Source organism: Erythrolamprus reginae, chromosome Z, assembly GCF_031021105.1.
Source record: "Erythrolamprus reginae isolate rEryReg1 chromosome Z, rEryReg1.hap1, whole genome shotgun sequence".
Lineage (NCBI taxonomy): Eukaryota > Metazoa > Chordata > Lepidosauria > Squamata > Dipsadidae > Erythrolamprus > Erythrolamprus reginae.
The window spans coordinates 27,822,186-27,835,304 of NC_091963.1; the positions used below are offsets into that span (position 1 = coordinate 27,822,186).

The 13,119-nt window shown below is 40.9% G+C and overlaps 1 protein-coding gene across 1 annotated transcript; it reads right to left on the reverse strand.

Moving 5' to 3' along the window:
• Positions 1–308: 308 nt before the first annotated feature.
• On the reverse strand, positions 309–13,110 carry ACBD7 (acyl-CoA binding domain containing 7). Its single transcript, XM_070729298.1, has 4 exons — positions 13,016–13,110; positions 1,813–1,930; positions 1,663–1,725; positions 309–799 (listed from the first exon to the last, which is right to left on the reverse strand). Exons 1-4 carry the CDS (start codon positions 13,025–13,027, stop codon positions 726–728), a joined length of 267 nt encoding a protein of 88 aa, XP_070585399.1. The 5' UTR covers positions 13,028–13,110; the 3' UTR covers positions 309–725.
• Between the last annotated feature and the right edge of the window lie 9 nt (positions 13,111–13,119).

Consider the following 13,119-nt stretch of genomic DNA (forward strand, 5'->3'; position numbering starts at 1 on the left):
TTGTGGTCTTAAGTCAAAGACTATCTGTACTTTTCTATAATTTATAATGACCAAATTGGCTATTCTGGAAACAAATGAAGAAAAAAACCACAACCCAATTCTGATACCAAAGAGCAATGGGGGAATTTTTCCACACTATCATGCTCTCAAAATGGCTACTCTTTAGAAGTGGAATTATAAAAACTAAGAAACAGCAAAGCCAGAATTTATTAAGAAGCTTATCATTAGCAGACCTAATATTTTTCGCAAAATAAGCGGAGATCAAGATTTCTTATCATACGGAGTATAAGAACCTCATAAATGCAACATTGTGCTTCATCCAATTTTTTATTTTGTCATTGTCACCATGTTTAACCTATCATTTAGTATCCCACTCTCACTTATTAAATACTGCTTTTACCAGCAATAATCATTATATGTGTGTTTTTTAGAGCTATTCTCTTGGAATTATGTTCCACACATGTCTGATGAAACAGGCAGTGATCACAAAGGGTTATGTTATCATAAATGTTTGAGACTTTAAAGTACGACAAGACTGTCATCAGAATGATGAGTCTAAAATAATGGAAACAAGTTATGTATTAAGGTACAAAATGTATTGTAAACAAGTACAATCAATGTCATGATGTTTAAAAGAAAATCGTTACAGATTAAGTTTTAGGCCGAAACATTAACATTATTATCATAGTTTTGAAAGTATCATGGAGCTGCTTGAAGGTGAAATTTTACATTCCATACTTCTGAATCAATTCATTTGCTTTAGAAATGTAGGCTTTCATAGCATCATCTTTTGATATACCTGGAATGGAAAATCAGCAGTTACTACAATGCCTTACTTTTTATCGGGCTAAAAAAACATCCTTAGTATTACAGTGATACCTCGGTTCTCGAGCGCTTTGGTTCTCATACATTTCGGATACCGAACAAAATTTTCGGCAAAAATTTGCTTCGGTATCTGAACAAAAATTTGGATACCGAACAGCCACAGAAAATTTTGTTTGTTATCCGAAATGTTACCGCCCGCTTAACAGCCTCCCAGTCTCTATAGTCTAACCTCTCCAAGCTGCAGGAAGGGTGGGGGCGGCTGCAATACCGGCAGCTTCGGGGGGCTCCTTTCCTCAGTGCTTCGTCTTGTGCACCAACTTTCTTCTTCCCGGGGGCAGCGTTGGTGACGGCAGCGGCTTCCTTTCGAAGGAGCAGCAGCGCCGGGAACGTCACGTGATGAAGGGAAGCCGGTGGAGCCATCTCAGCAGTTGCCGCCGCTCCACCGGCTTCCCTTCATTACGTGACGTTCCCGGCGCTGCTGCTCCTCGAAGGGAAGCCGCTGCCGTCACCAACGCTGCCCCCGGGAAGAAGAAAGTTGGTGCACAAGACGAAGCATTGAGGAATGGAGCCCCCCGAAGCTGCCAGTATTGCAGCCGCCCCCACCCTTCCTGCAGCTTAGAGAGGTTAGACTATAGAGCTCCTTTTTATCCCATAGGAAATAAAGAAAATAGATTTAATTGGTTCCCAGCGAGTCAACAGGGGCTGGGAATCAATTAAATCCATTTCCATTATTTCCTATGGGATAAATTAATTCAGTACTCGACCAAATCGGTTCTCGACCACACTTCTGGAATGAATTGTGGTCAAGAACCGAGGTACCACTGTATTTAAACTGACCTTTCTTCTGATTCCAAGCCTCCCATTTGGCTCTGCCTTTCAAATCCAACATCCCAGGGGACTCTGTTGAAGGAGAAAATATAATCAATAAACCTGTGTTCTTGAAAAGGGATCTCACTCTCAATTTTTCCAAAATGTTTATTATTATACCAGTGTTGATATTTCCTACAGTGGCCTGTTTGTAGAGTCCATACAGTTCCTTTAATTCATCGTCGGTGGGCCTGGATTTTAATTTCTTAACATTTGCTGCAGCAGCCTCAAAGTCAGTCTGATGAGAAAATAAAACAAGATGATCATTAAAGAAATATACCGTTGCTTCATGTATCAACGCAATATGTTTATTTCTGCAATTTTTATTTATTTATTTTTTTAATATATTTTTATTGGTTTTGCACATAAGGTTACATGAAACAAACATAAAACAGTGCACAGGGCATGTGCCCATCACCCGACTGACAATGCCCCCCCCCCTCACCAATTGCAGGGGGTTCAAATATTTACTAGATTATGTTATTTTATTTCCTTAGCTCTAATTTGCATTTGTTTACTATTCAAAGAGTGATTGGAGTTTATTTTTCACATTTTCGTCGCAAATTCTACTCAACATATAATCTTTCACCTTATTCCATCGTACCATCAGCTTCTCCAATTTATTTTCATCAAAATTGTTTAATCTTATTTCCGTGATTTCAAAATGAATGTGATCCACCATGTACCAGTATCAGTTCTGTAATGTCCATTTTATAGACCCTTTCCAACCCAATACCACTACCGCTTGAGTGCTTTCCAGTGCTGCAGTTTTTATTTCTTTAAAACCTTAGTATTCTTTGTTTAATTAATATTGCTATTTCTTTTGTAATTATCCAATTAATATTTAGCATTTTATTTATTTCGTTCTGCACTTCCTTCCAAAATTTCTGAACTTCAACACACTCCCAGAACATATGCATGAAAATTCCTTTCTTTTGGCAACCATGCCAGCAATTACCTTTCCCTTTCCCCTGGAAGTGTGCAAGTTGTGCCGGTGTATAATACCATTTATGTAAAAATTTTCTTCTCATCTCTTTAACTCTTGTATTCTTAATCTTATATATATTTTCTACTATTTCTTTCATTTCACTTTCGTCTATTTGTAAATCATTTTGCCAGCATCTTGTCAAGCCTTTTATTACTCCCTCTTCCGTTTGCGATAACATTCTGTATATATTACTAGCTTGTGCTTTGGTATCGTTAATCTTTTCTTTTAGTATTTTCTCTAAGCTATTTTCTTTTCTCAAGAAAGCTTCTTTGTTCTCACTTTTATTTAAATATTTACATTTTATTGAATGCTCAATTTCTGATTCTAGATGCATGGTAAAATATTCCTATTTTTTTAGTGCTATTCTAGTGTAAGAATTTTTTTGGCCAGTGTAAGAATTCCCTCCAGCCTTTGAGCTAGAGGCCATGCATACAAAACAGGTTTATACGTGGGGAGAATTGCTGTTAAAGATAAAGAAACTTTCATTACTGAATAGCAACTGGCAAGATGCAAGCTCTAAGTTTGGGATAACAATTTAACATCCATTTATTAGTTGAGTTTATAACCCAACATTTATTAGAGTTTATAATCCAACTTCTTTTTGCCTTGATTTAATAAAGTTTGAGAGCCAGTTTGGTTAACGAACCATGCTAGAATCTAGACTACAAAGCAAGAGACCGTCAATTCAAAATCCTGCCTTAACCATGAAAGCCAGCTGCATGACTTGGGCTAGTCACTCTCTCTCAGCCCAACTCATCCTACAGGATTGTGGGGGGAAATAGGATAGAATAGAATAGAATAGAATTTTTATTGGCCAAGTGTGATTGGACACACAAGGAATTTGTCTTGGTGCATATGCTCTCAGCGTACATAAAATAAAATATACATTTGTCAAGAATCATGTGGTACAACACTTAATGATTGCCATAGGGGTCAAATAAGCAATGAAGAAGGATGAAGGTATGTTGAATATATTACTGCCTTGAGTTATTTATAAACATAATAAAGGCAGAATATAAGTAAATAAATTACATTTAAGAAAATACTTTTAAATAGTATTTAAGATTCTGCTAAAAATAATGTGTTCTCCAATATGGTTTCAAAATAGTCTAGAAAATGGGTTGCTACAATCTGATCTGCCTAGTTAATAAGTCCAGATTTTTCAGCCACTCCTCCATGTCTCTGCGCATGTCCCAGTTTCCCACTTAGTCAGATCGGAAACGGTCATTTGGCGGCATCCTTTTTTAATCGGTCAGCTACATAGCATAGGACCAGATTATCTCCGACACCGCCTTCTGCTGCACGAATCCCAGCGACCGGCAAGGTCCCACAGAGTTGGCCTCCTTAGGTCCCGTCGATCAAACAATGTCGGTTGGCTGGACCTAGGGGAAGAGCCTTCTCTGTGGGAGCTCCGACCCTCTGGTATCAGCTTCCCCCAGAGATTTGCAATGCCTCCACCCTCCTTGCCTTCCAAAAGAGCTTAAAAACTCATCTTTGCCACCAGGCTTGGGACTTTTAGATCTTCCCCCTGAACATTGTTTTTAAATGTAGCATTAATTGGATTTACATTATCGTTCTGTTTTTTATATGTGCTGTGAGCCGCCCCGAGTCCTCGGAGAGGGGCGGCATACAAATCCAATTAATTAATTAATTAAACAAACAAACAAACTCTCCTGTGGCTCCAGGAAATGTGGGACAGGCTGTCTCTATGGGATACCCATCTGAACCAAGACCTTAACAAAATCATTGTTGCCACCCAGTTCTCAGCCGATGTAACCCATAATGCCGCCAAGTTTGCATCCCGAGCCTTGGTTTCAGCGGTGACCTCCAGGTGCTTGCTGTAGCTGCGCAATTGGAATTCTGACCTGAGAACAAACTGGCGCCAGGCTGCTTCAATTCTGGGGAATTGCGCCAGGCTGCTTCAATTCTGGGGAATAACCCTCTCATTAAAACCAGGGAGAAGTGTAAAATCCTTCCATCTTCCACTAGGACGACAGAGATAGTCTTTTCACTACCCCCATGAGAACCCTTCCCAATGACGATCATATTCACAGTCTGAGAGCAGGATAGGCCTCCTTTCATGACAAGTCTGATCCATTCCGCAAATGGCCATTTCGTGGTTGAACTCCCATCAATACCGCAAGCACAAATGACTTGGCAGCCCCTCCTCCAGTGGCTGTTAACGACCATTAACAATTGGATGTTGGATACCATCCAATTCAGCTTATCCTTGGGAGTTTCTCACCCTTCCCCGAAATCAATTTGTACAGTGCCCTATCTCCAGCAATAACACCAAACAAAGTCTCATGGAACAAGCCATAAAACACCTTTTGGACATTCAAGCCGTAGAGGATGTGTTGGAGGAACAGTGGAGACAAGGATTTTGCTCTATCCTGTTCACTGTACCCAAGTCTTCGGGGGGAGGGAGAGTGATCCTAGATCTAAAGATCCTCAACACACATCTGGTCTACAAGAAGTTCAAGATAAGTTCCCTAGTGTCTATCCTCCAGGGAATTCAGCCCAGGGAATTCCTGGCATCCATAGACCTCTCGGAGGCTTACTTCCATATTCCAGATACGCCCAAGTCTCGTCATCACTCTGCGGCCTGCACTGGCTGCCGATTAGTTTCCGGACACAATTCAAAGTGTTGGTAATGACCTATAAAGCCCTACATGGCATCGGACCAGAATATCTACGGGCTCGTCTTCTGCCCCACAAATCCCAGCGGCTGATTAGGTCCCACAGAGCTGGCCTTCTCCAGGTCCCGCCGACTAAACAATGCCGTCTGGTGGGACCCAGGGGAAGAGCCTTCTCTGTGGTGGCCCCAGCCCTCTAGAATCAACTCCCTCTGGAGATTCAAACTGCCCCCACCCTCCTCGCCTTCCACAAGACTTTGAAGAACTACCTATGTCACCAGGCATGGGGTAATTGATGCATTCCCTAATTGACTAGTAAGATTTATGTGTGGTATGATTGAATACTATTGACTGTTTTAAAATAATAGTGGGTTTTAGCTTCAGTTTTTAATTATTGGATTTGTATTAAATTGTTTATTGATGCTGTGAGCTGCCCTGAGTCTTTGAAGAGGGGTGGCATACAATTATTATTATTATTATTATTATTATTATTATTATTATTATTATTATTATCTCACTCCTCCTTGAACACCACAAACTTCTGTGGTTCAGCTATGCAGACTGACACCTGCAGCTCTTCCCTTCGGGCTCACCTTGACCTCAAGGTGTTTTACCAAAGTTCTGGCCACCATTGCAACTCACCTGAGACATGTTCCAGTGAGATTACAATGCTACCTTGATGGCATCTTTGTCTAGGTGCCCTCCCTCATCAGGGGACAAGAGGATCTTGAACTGACTATCTGAAACCTGCAGGATCACGGGTTCCTTCTGAATTTCCAAAAGAATAACCTGTCCCCCTCCACAGGCTGATTCATCTAGGGCCATCATAGACACCAACATGGATCAGGTATTTTGTCTCAGGAAAGATGAGACAGCATCAGGGACCTAGTGGTTCATATACTGCAGCAACCCAGGGTTTCCTTAGCCACCATCTCCCAGCTATTGGGGAAAATTGTGTCTTGCATTCAGATAGTGCCCTGGGCTCATTCTCGCTGCCATATCACCAAGCCTCCAGTGGTTCTTGCTGCCATATTAGCGGGCAAAGACAGCTCATTCCCACTCCCAGGTTAGGATCCCTCTGGAAATAAGGAAGTCACTCCATTGGTGGATCTCCACAACCATCACCAAGGGGAGCTTCTTCATGGAACCAGACTGGGTGATTCTTACATCCAACGCAAGCCTCTTCAGCTGGGGGGGGGGGCCTCACCTGGACAGTCAGGGAGCCCAGGGACATTAGTCAGCACAAGACCTAGCCAATTGGCTGGATTTGCAGGCAGCCCACCTGGCTCTCTTGCACTTCCAGAACCAATTCCAAGGATGTCACATCCTTGTGCAGACAGAGAAAATCTTGGCAAAGGCACATCTCAACAGACAGGGTAGGGCATGATCCAAATGCTTCATGGTGGAATACCAGCTGATAGATCAGTAGGTGGAGCGATCTGTCCTCTCCCTGATGGCAGAGTACATTGTCAGAACTCTAAACACGCAGATTACCTAAGCAGAACAACGGTGGACAACACTAAATGGTGTCCTCATCCAACATTGTTTCAGGACATACAGTATGTCACAGATTCAGGACACCGCAGGTGGATCTATTCACCACGCACCTGAACACCCATCTACCTTGCTTCTTCTCAAGGTTCTCCTCCTCGGGGACGGAAGGTACCAATGCTCTCAGGTGCATCTGGTCCCCCGGGCTCATGTATGCGTTCCCTCTTCTCCCCCTAATTCAAATGGTGAGTCGGAAAGTTATCACAGGAGGAAGCAGACATCATCTTGGTGATCCCCCACTGGCCTTGAAGGGTGTGGTTTGCGTATCTCATCAGCTCCTCTGCCTCACCACTCTGGGAAATTCCTCCTCAGCAGATGTCCCTCAACCAGGGGATCCTGGAACATCTGGAGCCTCAGTGGCTCCAACTAGTCACTTGGCATTTGTAGGGGCCCACTTAAGGAGGAGAAATTACTCAGAGAAGATTATTCAGACTATGTAGGCAGCCAGGAATCAATCCATCATCAGGATATATAATGCCTTTGTCAGATGGTTTATTTTATTTTATTTATTTATTTATTCATTTGTCCAATACACAAATACATAGGAAGAAAAATAATGTGATAATATAAAAGAGGGTGAAAGTGGACTTAGAGGAGAGGATATATGAAAGGAAGAGAATATATAAGATAGGTGAAGGAAAGGAAAGATAATTGGACAGGGGATGAAAGGCACACCAGTGCACTTATGTACGCCCCTTACTGGCCTCTTAGGAACCTGGAGAGGTCAATCATGGAGAGTCTAAGGGAGAAATGTTGGGGGTTAGGGGTTGACACAATTGAGTCCGGTAATGAGTTCCACGCTTCGATAATTCGATTGTTGAAATCATATTTTTTACAGTCAAGTTTGGCGCAGTTTGTATTAAGTTTGAATTTGTTGCGTGCTCTTGTGTTGTTGCGGTTGAAGCTGAAGTAGTAATTAACTGGTAGGACATTGCAGCATATGGTGCAAGTATTAATCCTGTCTTAGTCTCTGTTTCACCGGTTCTAGATTTTCTCCAGGATGGGTTACAACGGGCAGGTCGCAGCATTGTCTACTGTGCTGGCCAGTGGAAAGAAGACCCTTCTGTCACGCCATCCTGACATTCAAATCTTTCTCAGAGGTCCCAAGGTACTTCAAGCCTTGAAAGAGACTCTCTTTGAGCCTCTGTGGATTACCATCTTCAGTAATATGACACTCAAGGGGGTGTTCCTCATTGCTGTAAAGTCTGCATCAGTTGATAACAACAGAGTCTTCCACTTTGAACCCCTAGCTATGATTGTGATCTTTGACTAATTAATTTTGCTCTACTCAAACCAAAATCTAAAGTATGATACAATGATCTTGTATATACAGTACAGTGTTCCCTCGATTTTCGCGGGTTCGAACTTTGCGGAAAGTCTATACCACGGTTTTCCAAAAATATAAATTAAAAAATCCTTTGCGGGTTTTTTTCCTATACCACGGTTTTTCCCACCCGATGATGTCATATGTCATCGCCAAACTTTCGTCTGCCTTTAATAAATATTTTTTTTAATAAACTTTAATAAATAAACATGGTGAGTAATAATCTGAATGGTTGCTAAGGGAATGGGAAATTGCAATTTAGGGGTTTAAAGTGTTAAGGGAAGGCTTGTAATACTGTTCATAACCAAAAATAGTGTATTTACTTCTGCATCTCTACTTCGCGAAAATTCAACTTTTGCGGGCGGTCTCGGAACGCATCCCTCGCGAAAAGCGAGGGAACACTGTACTGTACAGCTGGCTCTTGAAAGCACATTTTTAGTATTATATTAAGCAGAATTTTATAATAACTAATCAGAACTGAATCCTACAATATCCTGGATTTTTAGATACATTCTATAAGTCAGTCCATCATTTGTTCAAAAATTGTTGCCCTATGATGTACCGTTTTGCCCCATTTAGAGTTATGAAAGTAAGAGTTTTAGTACTACATACATATAAAAAAATCATTTATCCCAAAGTCAGTTTTCTTTTCTTTTTTCGTTACCACCAACACTAATTTATTTCTTGCAGTCCTAATTTATTATTATTAATTATTCAAAAATGTACCTGTTTTTATGTTCAATCAACATAATCTTGGCCCATTTTTTTCAGCTACCTAGGTTGTGTGGATAAATTCTCAAAATCTGTAGATTTCCAGGTACAGTAGTTTTAATAGGAAAGCAATGTATAATGCTTATATGCATAAAATAAAATCCAAGTAATTTTAATATATATTATTAAAAGGCATTGGGTCAGATTCATACTTGAGTGCAATTGCGTGCAATCCTTAGGCTAAAAAGAAAGTGGGGCTCCATGATTTAATCCCTCATCCAGCTGCTGTCACAGCTGAGCTGCCCTACATCCTTTGCTAAAGCACATGCATGCTTACACAGATACATACACACCAAAGAATGCCGGCAATGCCAGTCCTGGCTGAGAAAGATCGAAGCAAAATGTAAATTGAGTTGCCCTATATTTCGCTAATTCCAATCTTATGTACCAATCTTATTCCAATCTTATGCACCATGATAAAGAAATCATGATAATTTACAGAATTAATTCATTTAAAAATGGAACTCTATGACAAAGTAAAGTGCTATTAATAGTACTTATTCATTTGCATAGTTTATTTGCAAATTATTTGTATCTTCTATTTGTTTTATCCCAGAGATGCAAAAAGCAAGAAAGACTACCGTAATTAATTGTAGATGCTAGAAATCATACACACAAATACTGTCTCCCAGAAAGTCATAAAAAACTGCTCTGGATAAGTGATTCTTAATCAAAGGGGCATCAGAACTAAAGGCTGGCTGTAACAAAAGTTAACTCTAACAACAGCTTCTAAGGTTATCCTATGAAGTTCCCAGCCGCACCCAGCTGAGCTGATATTCATGATATCCCCATTTTCCAGGTAGGTGCTTGGGGCAGGGTTGGGGGGGTGTTGGGGGGGACACCTCACCCTGCAATCCTCAGCCATTCGGACCGGGAGTCATTGCTCACAGTCACTCATGCCCTCATCACCTCGAGGCTTGACTACTGTAACGCTCTCTACATGGGGCTACCTTTGAAAAGTGTTCGGAAACTTCAGATCGTGCAGAATGCAGCTGCGAGAGCAATTATGGGCGTCTCTAAGGATGCCCATATTACTCCAACACTCTGCAGTCTGCATTGGTTGCTGATCAGTTTCCGGTCACAATTCAAAGTGTTGGTTATGACCTATAAAGCCCTTCATGGCACCAAACCAGGATATCTGCGGGACCGCCTTCTGCCGCACGAATCCCAGCGACCGGTTAGGTCCCACAGAGTTGGCCTTCTTCGGGTCCCGTCGACTAAACAATGTCTGGTGGGACCCTGGGGAAGAGCCTTCTCTGTGGCGGCCCCGGCCCTCTGGAACCAACTCCCCCCTGAGATTAGGATTGCCCCCACCCTCCTTGCCTTTCGTAAACTCCTTAAAACCCACCTCTGCCATCAGGCATGGGGGAATTGAAACATCTCCCCCTTGCCCATGTTGTTTTGGTGTTTGATTGATTGTGTGCTTGTTTTTTATATATATTGGGGTTGCTTTTATGAATTTTTTAACCTAAAACTGTAATTAGATGGGTAATTATTAGATTTGTCACTATGTACTGTTTTTGCCATTGTTGTGAGCCGCCCCGAGTCTGCGGAAAGGGGCGGCATATAAATCCAATAAATCTAATCTAATCTAATCTAATCATTCCACCTTCTCTACTAAATGGCAGTAGCACTTTGAAGGGGATAAAGATCAGCAAGGACCTGTTTAGAATCAGATGTCAAATTTAAATTGCTTGGACATGATTTACACATTTACAGGGTATTAGAATGAAATTATACTAAAGCTGCCATTGGCTAAGGTCATATTATCTTTTACCCAGCCTTATCTAGTCAACAAAACCTTTGCACATTTCATAAAAATGGTGCTGAAATCTCATAGTCCAACAATTTGTGCAAGCTGTTAAAGATTACGCAAAGATGTTCTGCTGCTATTTTTGGTGGGTGGTGGTGGTGGTGAGGCTTCAAGTCTGTTAATACAGTGGTTTGTCATTGCCTTCTTTTTACAACTGAGAGAAAAAAAATGACTGGCCAAGGTTATCCAGCTGGCTTGGTGCCTAATGCAGGACATGAACATTGGTTTGGTGCTCAATGTCTTTAACATCAAACTATCTCTTCCATTGCCACAGTATTTAATAACCACAGGACGAAGGAGTTACAACAGCAGGCTTCCCAACATAAATAAAATATTGGATTGAGTTTCACTCTTGGAGAATTGGGTGTAGCCCTGCAGTTTATTTGATAACAATTACAAAAATGATTTAGTGCCACCTTCTTCAGAGATTTTTTAAAAAAACTTTCCTTTCTACCTTATATTACTTTTACATGGTCTCCCAACTTAGAATGCTTAGCTCCAAACTCTTAAGAACACTGCTCTGTTTCTAATTTTATTCTCCATACTACTTTAGTACTCTACCAGGTAAAGTCCAGACACATCTGCAAAGTAAGAGCAAATATTATATGCAGTCAGATCAAAAGATCTGGTGGTAAGGACTGCAATTGGGAATTATGTCCGATTTTCTAGAAGCCAGTCAAATACTGTATCTACAACTTTGCCAGTTAAAGGAAAAATCCATGCCAGCAATGCAGAGGTTTAAACTAAGAAACCAGCCCAAGGTAGGGGATTTGAAAATGGAACCACAGCAGACAAAATGCTATAAAAGAAAGGGACAATGTTGGTGTCTATTTGCCTAAGGAAAAAATGAATATATATAAAATCTGCATACAAATACACATGATGTGGAGCAAAGGAATGGAACTTGTCTCCCTTTAGACAATACACAATACTAGAAGTTGGGTGAATCAGGATACAATACTGTTTCACAGAGCATTTTATTAAACAATGCAACTTATGTTCACAAGAGGCAGTGATGGCCATCACCCTGAATAATCGGGGGAAAATTACATCAAAATAAAGAACAGCACAGTTATTAGTAGCTATTTAATCACAAAAGAGATGTGTAGCTTTTGCAATCAGAAACACACTGCCTCTCTTGTAAGGAGCAGGAATAGAAGAATGCTATTGTCCAATTTCCAATTTTCCCATTAACAGCTGCCTGGTTGGATTTAATAGCTTTTGGTTTGATACATAGCATGGGGTTTTCTCATATTCCTTTATACATGAACCTAGGAGTGAATTGCAATGATTTTACAATCACCCATATTCCTAATTTCATTTAAAACTAGACCTCTAATCCAGCTGGTAGGCAAATCCTTGCTTTTTGTAACAAATTCAAACTCTTTTTCACAGCAACCATGCTTAGGTAAACACTTTTTACTATCAAACATCTGCTTTTTTTCCACATGAGACTCATTACATATTATTCTCAATGAATAGCAGACCTCCTGGAGAACATCAACCAGATTCTCTGCAGTCAAATTGGCTGAAGAAATTGTTAAAGTCACAACTGCTTAAACCTTTCCAAGGATTGTATTTATACTGTGCATAGAAAAAGTAATGAAGTCCCATTTCTCTGCTCACCAACAATAAGAGGCAGAAAACAAAAAAGTTAAAGAGGAAACCCATTTTAAATCAGTAGAACTTTTTCCTTCTCAACTAAGAAAGAAAAGAAACTCCTGAACCCAGAAAACAAAGCCCTACATTGTTTCCGCTCCAGTAATGGATTTGCAGTCTAATTAATTAAACTGTCGGAGAGTCCACCAAGCCTTGGCTGAGTGCCAAGAGACTTTCTCCAAATTACTGAATACAGAATTGGGTTATTGGACAACTATTTTGATTCACACGAATCTCTTCCATGGTTAATTAGAATCCCGGTTCACTCCCTCAACTAAATCAACCCGGTTCACACATCACACGGGAACTAGTAACAGTCCACTTTGCATAACAGGTCAGGTTAAAACGCGTTTGGCCAGTCTGTGAATCAATGTCCTATGCTACGGGGGCGACGCAGATTAAAGGAAAAAATGGGATTTTAGAGGACGAGCCGAAGCTTAGCCGATTTCCAGCAAGTCAACAATCCTTCCACGCTGCGCAACGCCCGTTCAAGATCTAGTTTTTCGTGTGCAATTAAACCCTGCAAAATCAGTTGTCCATTTTTTTTTCTCCTTATCCCCGTTTTTTAAAAATTTCAATACCTGGAGTGTCATGTTGCTCCGTGCAATGAACACCTGCGCTCTCACGAACGGGCAGCTGACCCGGCACTAGGTGCGCGCTTTCCCCCCAGCAGCCTTTTATATGA

Coding starts and splice junctions, on each gene's coding strand:
- ACBD7 (XM_070729298.1), bottom strand. Junction 1,726..1,812: donor TGTAGGAAATATCAACACTG/GTATAATAATAA, acceptor CTCCTTCAACAG/AGTCCCCTGGGATGTTGGAT. Junction 800..1,662: donor GGCTTGGAATCAGAAGAAAG/GTCAGTTTAAAT, acceptor TTTCCATTCCAG/GTATATCAAAAGATGATGCT.